The 11604-nt window shown below is 34.9% G+C and overlaps 1 protein-coding gene across 1 annotated transcript in view; it reads right to left on the bottom strand.

Annotated features, from left to right (window-relative positions):
* Positions 1–11604, bottom strand: part of PI4K2B (phosphatidylinositol 4-kinase type 2 beta) — a 27857-nt gene that overhangs the window by 10653 nt on the left and 5600 nt on the right. Inside the window, exons 3-8 of the mRNA XM_019642387.1 lie at positions 7719–7855; positions 5844–6044; positions 5108–5239; positions 3516–3669; positions 2322–2383; positions 367–466 (exon numbers count right to left, since the gene is read on the bottom strand). Coding sequence (XP_019497932.1) covers positions 367–466; positions 2322–2383; positions 3516–3669; positions 5108–5239; positions 5844–6044; positions 7719–7855 — 786 coding nt within the window. The remainder of the gene's footprint in view (positions 1–366; positions 467–2321; positions 2384–3515; positions 3670–5107; positions 5240–5843; positions 6045–7718; positions 7856–11604) is intronic.

Raw genomic sequence — 11604 nt, 5'->3', positions numbered from 1 at the left:
ATAAATCAATGAAAAAGATAAAGCAAACAAACTGAAAATCTGATTAATAAAAGGCCAATTAATTATCTGAGAAAAGCAAAAAAATCCAGAAATATAAAAGGCCAGTGCTTTACAATGGACAAATCTTTGGCAACTCTAATGATGAAAAAAGCCCCCAAATAAACATTAGAAATTTAAAAGAGAAATAATCATCGATACAGAGATTATTTTCTAAATTTATTATACATATTTCAAACACAGAGCCCTAATGAATGATAACTTTACCCAGGTTTTCTTCTATTAGGTTTGATATCCATAAATTTTTGTTCCCTTCCTATTCTGGAAAAGGGGTAATTACAGAACCTATAGAAAGTTCTAAATACTCACATGCTCTCCACTCATCAGGATGTTTAAAAGGAAATGCTAGACCATTATCAATTGCAGCTATTTTAATAAGCGATTCTTTATCATCAATCCAATTTGTTTCCTAAAGGGGAGAAAAATGGTCTGTTGATAAAAAAATGTATATAAATATTTTTAACAGATAAAGTATTTACAATAATTATTGAGGTTTAAAGACCAATTACTTTTATCTAAAGAGCCTATAAAAAGAAAAAATAAGTTGCTGGAAAGTAAAAATTCACCCTTGAAGGGTAGACTGTCTTAAAAATCAGCAAGAATTTTGTAATCACTATTTTTTTAAATTTGATATTATAAATTTACGCAGTAATAGTTTGATTTTTTTTCCTCTTTGGGGAAGAGGGCTTGGAATTATTAAGACTTAAAATGTTGTTCCAGATAATTTATTGCTAGATGTATTGCTTAAATGTATGATTAGGGGTGTAAATGTCTTAACTATTACATAGTTCTGTGCACCTGAAACTAAAAAAAAACAAAAACAGACTACTTCCTATTATTTAAAGTTAGAAAGATGTCATTATTAAGTGGCCTAGATAAAGTAACAAAAGGTGAAAAGATAATTTTTAAATTGAAAATATTAAAGGTTCATGTGATACATGTCGCATTTCTTTTAGTTTATATCAAGTATCTTATCTCAATAAAAATGCACAAAATCCTTAAGAGCAAAACAATGAAGTTTTCAGTAAAATCTAATTGCTCAAGATGTACCAATAAAATATATTTAAGAACTACTAGAATTATGTATATTTGTATATTTTAAAACCATTTCTGCTATAACTGCCATTTATTTTTATTCCTATCATTTGTTTCTATTTACAACTTTATTGAGGTAGAATTTACATGCACTAAACTTCATAATAAATGAAGCGTAGTTTGATAAGCCTGACAGATGCGAAACCTTTGCCCACAAGTTCCCTGTGTCCCTTTGCGGCCCCTCTTTTCCTCCACCTCCAGGCAACCACAGTCTGCTTTCTGTCATAGAGATTAGTTTGCACTTTTTAGGTTTTTATACAAATGTAATCAGACTGTATGTTCCCTTTGTATGTAGCTTCTTTCAATCAGCAGGACTTTGAGATTCATCTACATTACTGCCTATATCGAGTTTGTTCTTTTTTTATTGCCAAGTACTATGAATATGTAGTTTTAAGTTTCTTTGATAAACAGAGAAAAGCACAAACTTTTTAAAGTGAGGCAATAGCTTTAAGTGATGAGAACACATAGATTATATATTTTGGAGAAATTATTTTTTAACTAGTTAAAACTTTTTCAACTTGTATGGACTATTCTAAACTAGTAAAACTATTCCAAAATATCTCTTGTGTAAATATTTAAAATTTGAACTTGGTAGTCAAAGTTGACAAAAATTGATCTAAACATCTATCATTCTGATAGTGTTAACGGTCTATGCAGTCCATTATGTACTCATACATTAAATCCAGCTTCTTATAAGTAGTGGAAGCACATTTTTTAAAGTTCAATGAATGTGATTCACAGGTAAAACACATTCCATTATACTACATTACCTAATATTGAGTCATAAGACTCACAAAAAAGTGAATTGGTAATATATAAACATGACCAAAAATACCAGGTGCCTTTATTACATAAAAGCAAAATAAATATGGTGTTTCTACAAAAATTTCCCAAGCCCTGAAAAAAGTGCCAACCTCATATCATTCTTCTTTTCTAACGCAACATGAAAAATAAAGCTGCATGGAGATTTTAATAAATAGAATTTAAAAAATGCAATGTAAACAAGGGAAGAAAAGAAAAAAGATGAGAAAAAACAAAAAAAGGAGATAAAAACCAAGAATCTGAGTGAAGAAAATGATGAAGAATAAGAACTTCCAAGAATCTTTTACAGAAATGGACTGCATGTGTGTGTGTATACATACCAATATATTCTTTTTAAATTTCCTTACCTTAATTTCCTTTCCATGTTTCTGCTTTTCATACCTGATTAACCAATTATCATTTCCCCTGTCTTTCAAAACAACAAAAAATCTGTTACTTTGTTTTTTATGGATATCACAGCTTAATACCAAATAGAAAAATCTAGTCACCTCTTGATTTTCAAAACTTTCATTGGTTTCTATGGCATATGTTTACATATTAAAGGCTCTAATCTAACACATGCAAACTAAAAAATATGCATAAATATTAACTAACATTTTGAGGATTTACTCTGTCAAATATTGTTGTAAGTGCTTAACATGTATTAATTCATTTAATTCTCACAATCACTTTGTGAGTTAGATACAATTACTGTCAAGAACCATTAAATCAAGGTTTTTAAAATCGAGGGTAATTTCTCTATCCTTAGAAAGAAAAAGCATCTACCCCTATTACCAGGCAAATTCGTGGACACGCTCTCACCTAATGTCTATATAGGAATATTCTAGACCCTACACTAACTTTAACATTAACTTAAACCGTATTAATTAAGAAGGTAAATCTAGAAAAGTATGTAATTCTTGTTCAGAAACCAAATAAATGAGCAAACATTTTGAATCTGTGGTTCTCAAACTTCAGAGTGCATCAGAATTACTGGGAGAACTCGTTTAAACACTCACTGCAGTTTCTACTTCAGTACAGCTGGGGTGGGCTCCTAGAAGATGCACATGTAACAAGTCCCCATGTAACACTGACCTTGACCGACCAGGAAACCACATTTGGGAACCACTGTGATACATTATCTACATCATTGCTCCCTTCCAGCCCATAAAAAATTAAAGAGTTTAATGTATTTATAGACTATACTAAGTCACCTAAAGTCAAAACAAGCATCTAAAATAATTTACACAATCAAGTTTTAATCATTCATATATGCAGATAACATTTCTAAAAATTGGCTTTGTCCAGCTGCCAAGAAACAGCCCACCAGGGATGGAACTGATTAGGATCAACTGGGCAGAAGCTGCCATGACAGGATCTCCAGTACACTATCAATTCTGCAAGGAGAGTCCGTAATACATCTCTGCTTTCTAAGGCAGGTAGAGAAAAAGTGGCCTCAAGATTTCTCATCAAAATTTTATGTCTTTGATTTATATAACAAGGGTTGAATATGGTTTGAAAGCTAACAAGATTTGAGTGAACAAATGAGAGAACTTCAATACCTGTATTTCTGATGATGTAATCCAAAATAACTAATTTTTCAAACTGTGACTGAAATTGTTTTCTAATATTCTCAGGCAAAGGGTCAGCTTCAAATTTTCTAAGCCAAAATTCAGCCTCCTTGTAACTTTCAACAAATAACTGAAAGGAACCAATCTATAATTTTAAGAACTATAGTTAGAAAAGAAAGTACAAGAACAAAGGTATTATTTTTTTTATTTCTCAGCAGTATTGTCATTAAATATATAAACACAATAAGAAAAATAAAAGTTAACCCTAATTTAGATAAGCCACATTTATCAAAAACACTATTTTTACACACTAATTTTAAATAATCACACAAACAACCCATAGCAAATAAAAAATTCTCAACCCTAGACTTTCAAGGAGCATAGCAGCTATTTTAGGATAAAAGGTGTTTCTATCACTAAAATTACTAGTTGTTAACATTAAAAAACTTATTAAGGGAAATACAAATTTAAACAGCACATGGCACACAGGTAATGGGTAACCTAGGTGGCCTCATAAATACAGACAAATTACCACAAAGAAAATGTTTCTCATCCTAACACTTTATGTGCTTGTTGTTGGCATGAAATTTTAATGATTTCCTAAAGGCTTTCTCTAAAGCACTTATAATTAAGTCCTAGTACTCATAAATATGGAAATAATATCCTTTGTTAGTCACACTTTTTCCAACATATCCAAAGAGCCACAGGCCTTGTAACATTTTCAAACTTCCTTCTTACTTGAAGTAAAATTTTAGAAACAAGTTCGGTTGACTATGAATTTCTACTGTAATTTTTTTATATAGATAAATGCACAGCTACAATAAAGCAACAAAATCGCAGGTCAAATTTTTTAAAAAAAAGTAAAGCCTGGAGCTTTTTCTAAAATGCCTTTCTCATTAACTCTCCCCACCCTTGCTTAGCTCATCAGCCTTTTGGTTTATTTAAAAGTGGTAAGAAAAAAATCTAATACGTAGTGAGTAAACATAGTTAGTACTATCATTTACTTTACTATATGCCAGGACTGTAACAAGTACTTGACATAAATTTCTTCATTTTATCTGCACAACCCTAAAAGGTAGTTATCATTTCTTCTCTCCGCACTCCCCCCACAACACACACACACACACACACACACACACACACACACACACACACACACACACACACACACACACACACCCTTGTTTTGTAGAAACTGGGGCTGGGAGAGTAAGGAATTTGACTGAGGTCTCAAAGCTAAATGGTGGAGACGCTGGGAGCAAAACCTAGGTCTGATTCTTGACCTGTACTTTTAGCCGTTATTTTACAAAGCTTTAGATGCAATCTCCTCTTGGAAACATTCCCTAGCCCTTCAAACTGGGTTAGACATCCCTTCTCTATCCTCTCTGAGCTCCCTGAACTTAACCATCCTAACTACTTTATCATATTGCATTGACATTACTTCTTTACTATAAACTCTTTGAAGATAAAAAAATTGTTTTCTCTACTATTACATCCATAGTCCACAACACAATGCCTAGCCCATGGAGCTAGGTAATACGTGCTGAACTGCCCCCCAAATAAAGCTCATCACAATAACTTACCTTAGGAGGGAGTCCTATCCGATGAAATTTTCTACCCACTTTTGGCACTTTCTCTAAAGCATACTTTTTGCCTCTAGATTTTGCACGGTCAATTGCACTGTAGTTAAATGTCTCACTGACAAGCCAAACCACCTAGAAACATATGGTTTAGAAAAGTGGTTATTAGAATTTGCATGATGGTGTTTCTATTCCATATACACCATGAACCCACTCTAATGCTGTAAATTAGCAAAGTTTAATCCTATACAAAATGCCTCAGAGAATCTAAAATAGAAAGGCTAAGGGTTTTGCAGTCAGTTAAACGGCATATCTTTCTCTGAGACAGGCAGCCTAAAATTGGCCAGTGGAAGAAGTAATAGTCTTGAAATGTAGAATTAAGAATGAATATTTTGAGGAAGTCTTCAAGTAAAAGTGTATAAAGGACAAAAAGAAAAAAAAACACAGTAGTCTTTTGAGCACATTCGTCATCTCTACCTTCAGCACAAAGTCTAGATCCCTGATCTTTATCTGCTTTCTAAATGCTAGTTCTTTTTTCTCTTTTTGTTAGTATCATCTCAGCTCATGAGTGCAAGAGGTATTCCCTTGGATACTAGAATCGATTCATTGTTGCTCATGACTCTGGATTACCAAAAAAAGGGATCAACTTTAAGCTGTGTTATTAGAAATATTACTAACGTGTTCCCAAAGAAGTGGCTGTAAGTTAGAAGTGCATGATTAAGAATAAATTCTCCTTTACCCTTGTTTTAGGTACAATGCCCAGATGAAGTTTTTCATCCACAAGGGAGGCAGCAGCTTCGGAAAGGTATCCCTGGTTAGGGACCAAGCAGCCTCTGCCGAAGCAGCAAGGGCAGCAGACCTTATGAACATATTTGGTCCATTTTGGATTCAGTTGACCATAAGGCTCTTCTGATTTGGGTTTAAACACACCAATAACTTTCTATAGAGAAACAAATGTAGAAATTTTATTAGACTTTTAACATATAGAGATAATAATCCATAAACCACATTCTGATAAATCTTTTGTAGTTCTTCCCACCACAGATTTGGACTCAATCCTTAAATATTAAGAGGTTTAGTTCCAATCATATTTTTATATTCATTCTCATTGAACAGTCTAAAATCAATAATCATTTGGGCTAGTGGTTTTCAAACTGTGCTCTGAGAAACCCTAGAGAAGGTGAGATGGGAGGTGAGGGCAGGGCTCTAAGACCTCATGCCACTTAACCAGCGAGGCTCTGATTCAACCTGTTTTATATTACTGAACTTCCAAGTTATGAAAGGATTCTACTGATTTTAAAATGTGTGAAAACCACTACTCTAGTCAAAACAGTGTTATTATTCGATATCTATTAAATATCCAAATTACATATTTATTTGTTTATTGTCTAACAGAGGAAGAACTTTCTTAGGACTGTATCCCAAGTACTCAGAACAGTACCTGACACATGGTAAGCATTCAAGCATTTGTTGAATGAATAAATCCAATGACAAAAAGTGGTCTCTATACAAAGATAATGAAAAAGATAAAATACAAAGGTAATGACAGGATATAGTTAACCTCTATGTTGTCAGATTCTCCTACCCTAATCTTTCCAATATTTTTTTATGAACCCATTTAAAATAGGTTCTCTCCTCTTAAAAAAATGTTTGCTCATGGATATCTAAAAGTGTATAATCTTTACTACTGCTGCTCTGATAAAATATATTCATGTTCAACTTTGGGACTGAATTATCCTTAGACAAGAAATAAAAATGTTATTCTAATTTTGAGTCTATAATTGCTTTATAAATACAATAAAGTCTGAGCCACTAGTAAAAAAGTTAACAAGAATAAATGAGAAATCAAACTGGGAATAAACACTGAGATTGAGATTACCTACGTATATGCTTAAACCTTGAAAAAGATTATGTTTTAATATGTAACTTCAATCTTTGCAAAAAAATATCTGAATGAAATTATAATTTTTCTTCCTCTTGAAAGGAACTGCTGGCTATGCATCACTCAGAAAGGTTTTAGAAGTCATAACATCGATTTTTGAAAAATTCTAGACTAAGTGGAACAAAGTCCCATATCAGCTTATCTTTTCTGCCCTAGAATTATACTTTGGTTCATTTCACTTTGTCACATTCCAGTGCCTTCAAACTTCAGACTTCCCAGGCTCCTTCTCTGGTGTAATGCAGGAAAAAAATTTTCTAGGGTAAAATGAGCCTTTGAAAAAAAATCAAGCACTTTGGAAATGACATTAAACAGGTTTTGAAAGTTTAAACTTCTACTCTGCTTGGCTAATATGGTTATAGACTACTCATAAAGTAAGGACTTATGACTATAAACTCAATAAATCGATAGCCTAATGCGAGTATTCAATAATTCAAATGCTTGAAACCAAATATTAAAATAATAGAACAGCAAACTATGACTTCAAATAAATAGCTCTATTTCTAAACAGTAGAGTGCTTTCGTAAAACAACAACAACAACAACAAAAAACTGACCTTGGAGGGTGCAATAAGTTTTATTAGGAAAATATTTTCAGAAACTCACAAGGACTTCACATTTAAATTAGTGTTTTTCAAAATTTGTGTTACATATAGTAAATCTGTGAAATTCTCACCCTTTTAGGATCCTTCACAAAGTAACTTCCACTTGAACCTTGAGAGATTCTTTCTGGAAAAACTCCAAATTCTATTGCCTGCTCCGCTTTCAATACAACATCAGCAAATTCTGGATCATCCAAGAATGCATTCAACTCTGAAGAACCAACAATTATTGCATTAAGAAAACCAATGTTAATATAGTACATGAAGAAAAACCAGCTATGAGAATGCTCATGATATGGACTTGTAATACTGGATTAGGTTAATAGCATCAGAACATGAAGGTATAGAAAAATGTAATCAAGCACTTTATGGGCCGCTTTGATCCTTTCTCCCCCATTAATCCCACTTCTCTTTGAGCTTCAAGTAATGACACGTGGAAAACAAGATCCCTATTTGTAGGAAAAAATCACATTACTACCTCACATTATTTTGAACTGCTCTCCTCCAGTGATTTTTGTCCTCCATCCTACCTCAGCTCCAACTGTGCAGTCATGCCTCAGATGTGTCGTTACCAATACCTGCAATCTCTCCATACTTTGAATTTCAAGCAATTTCTATCTTCCTAGTTCACTCTGAGCCCCAAAATTCTTCTATCCCACTAGGACCTACAAAGCATTGATCTACCATGTTGTCACTGACCTTCACCCCCTTTGTGTTCTTACTTCCCTCTTTGATGAGCTTAAATTATGGTCAATCATCTTATAATAACTCTCTTCCTCTCTCCCCACATCATGGTCAGCTTGAAAAATCTCAATCCTGGTTAAATCCAACTGTCTGCTGACTATGCCTGTGCCCGGAGAGCTGAACTTGAGAAGCACACACAAACACAATGCCTGCTCTCACTTTAAATCCATTACCACAAACCTCAGGTGGGCCCTTCACGCTGCCCAAGGAAGCATACTACATTCCTGTTACGGACTGAATGTTTGTGTCCCCCTAAAACATGTCGAAGCCCTAATCTCTGACATGATCATAATGGGAGATGGATCTTTCAGAGGTAATTTGGTTTAGAGGAGGTCATGAGGGTAGGGCCCCCATAAGGAGATTAGTGCCCAGAGATACCGTAGCTAGCTAGCTTGCACTCTCCCTCTGCCACGTGAGGACACAGTGAGATGGTGGCCATCTGCAAGCCAGGGAGACAGCCCTCACCAGAACCTGACTATGTTGGCTCCCTGGTCTTGGACTTCCCAGCCTCCAGAACTGAGAGAAATAACTGTGTTGCTTTAGCCACCCAGTCTATGGTATTTTGTTACAGTGGCCTGAGCTAAGACAACACACTGGTCCACAGACTCTCCCGCTTTTCTGGACAACTATCTCACACCCTCCCCTCTCCTCACATTCTCAACGCCTCCTCTCTCTCACATGATCTAGCTTCCTATTTCACTAAGAGAAGCAATCAGAAAAAAAAACTATCATTAGCCCTCAGCACCATATCTACCCACCCACATCCTCTCCCTTCTGTCTGTCACCACAGATGAACTGTCCAACCTCTAAGATCAACCCTTTCACTTTGTGTACTAGACCCTATCTCAGGAGCTACTCCAGGGTATTTCTTCAGCAACTCATCCCTGCATCAAAATTCCCCTCTCTATTGCATCATTTCTCTCACCCTCTACATCCAATCCATCAGCAAGTTATGTAGCTCTACCTTAAATATGCAGAATCTACCACCTCTCACCATCTTCATTCGCCCCACGCGAATTAAGTCGCTATCAACTCTCCCCTAGGATATTACAAGTCTCCTACCTGGTCTCCCTCTTTCACCTGTGCCCTCTCTATGCTCAACAGAGAAGCTATAGTAATCCTTTTAAAATAAATCAGATTATCACTCCTTTGTACAAAACAGACAAATGGTTTCCTGTCTCACTCAAAGGAAAAGTCCTGTCCTTACACAATCTCCCCTAACATCCACTTTATTTTTCTGTGTAGCACGTATCACCTAACATATAACTTATTTTGTGAGCTCCAAGAAGACAAGGATTTCTTTCACAGCTGTATGCCCAGAACTTTTATTACAGTTCCTGGAACATAACAGGCACTCAATAAACTCTTGCAGAATTAATAGTTAATAATTTAAAATGATAGACAAGCCAAAATTACTTTGGAAGGCATTTAAACACTATTACATGTACTCAATATTACAAAAATTCAAAACATAAACTTTCCTTAATTAAAAATTTGCCTTAATTCAGACAGAAATAAAAGTGTTCTTTACTAATATTTAAAAGTATGGGGCCGGCCGAGTGGCTCAGTTGGTTAAGAGCTCACTCAAGAGTGTGAGCTCTGTCTGAGCAACAGGGTTGCCAGTTCAATTCCCCGCCTGAGCTGAGCTGCCGCTGAGCTGCCAACAGGTGGCAGGATGGCTCAGCTTAAAAAAAAGAAAGTTTGTGCTAAGAAAAAATACTACAGAAAGTGCTACTGGGCATTTTTAGCCTACTTAAAAGAATAAATAATCCAAGTATTTTAGTCAAGTCTATACAATTGATATGTTGATTCCAAATCATTCTTGACTATCCTGTGAAAATCCTTAAGAATGGAGGGAGAAATTTTGTCTTTCTTGTTCACTGTGTATCCCTAGCACCTGGAAGAGGGTGGTACTTAATATTGAATTGAATAAATGTGTTATTTATGTGCTAGAATGTGCCAGTAATCATTATCATTAGTCAAATGACATTTCTTCTAGGTCAGGGCTCTTAATAAGAAAGAACTTGAAAAGTTATTGATTTCAAGCTTGCTCCCAGAACTAGTGTGCTTTCCATAATACATCACCAGCAGGTAGTCTTTGGGCCAATGTTTAAACACTTTCAAAGACAAATCACTCCTATTTTCATGCTATTATTTGCTTGAAAACACATATAAACTTCTTCCTTTATCAGAAGTAAGTCTCCTGTAGTGTGTCACCCAATGTCCTAGGCATGTCATCTGGAGCAAAACAAAAGTCTACCTACTCCTTTCTTCCCAGGGATGGTCCTTCAAATAATTGAAGATCATTTCATGATCCCCCAAGTCTCTTTATTCTGCGCCTTGTTCCACATGGAAGTGTTTTCAGGCTTTTCAGGATGTGAGTTGCCCTCCCATGTCATGCCTCAGTTTTTCAATGTACTTCCTTAAAATGTGGTCTCTAGAACAGAGCAACCCATTTCAGAGATTAGAGACATCTCTCTGTCTTGACGCTACACCAAAATAAGAACCACTTTAGTATTTTGTCAGTTGTTTAGGAATCCTTTCATACTGCTAATTCATACTAAAATGGCTAAACTCTTAGACCACTCTTGTTCTCTCCCATCCTGTACATGAGCATTTTTGGGGGACACTATGTGGAGAGTTTGACATTATTACTATTAAATGTTATCAAACTGCTTTATGGGTTAAGCTTTATGAAATCTTCATAGAACCTGCCTTTGTTGCTCTCAAGCAGTCCATAATTATACTCTGAATACTTAATAATTCAGTTTCAACTGAAATCTGATCAACAGAACCATTCCTATCAAATCAGCCAGCACATTCTCAATCCTTTTCTTTTTAACTTGTCCCTTATTGAGCAACTCTTTTGGATAAATGAGATAATCTCCCCCCATGAAAATGGGCATTCTTTGAGATGGCCTGGATTTACCACACAATCTGGAAAGGGACTTAAAAGACAACTGGTCCTACTATCTAATTAATGCCAGAAGAAAAGGCTACATATCAACTATTTTAAAATCAAAGTAATTGCTTCCTAGTAGATAATTTTTCTTAACTGACTCATAACTCACATTCTACAACTTTCTTCATTTTACTTAAATGTACATTTGGCAATGAGTATAACTTGGGGGACACCCCCAGAAGTTACACTGCTTCAAGCTATATATGCTATGGAGATTTGGTTGGAAGGTTTTTTGTTTTGTTTTGTTTTGTTTT

This window comes from Hipposideros armiger, unplaced genomic scaffold (genome assembly GCF_001890085.2).
Source record: "Hipposideros armiger isolate ML-2016 unplaced genomic scaffold, ASM189008v1 scaffold_68, whole genome shotgun sequence".
Lineage (NCBI taxonomy): Eukaryota > Metazoa > Chordata > Mammalia > Chiroptera > Hipposideridae > Hipposideros > Hipposideros armiger.
The sequence above is the reverse complement of the archived record's forward strand: the minus strand, read 5'-3'. Positions and strand labels throughout refer to the sequence as shown.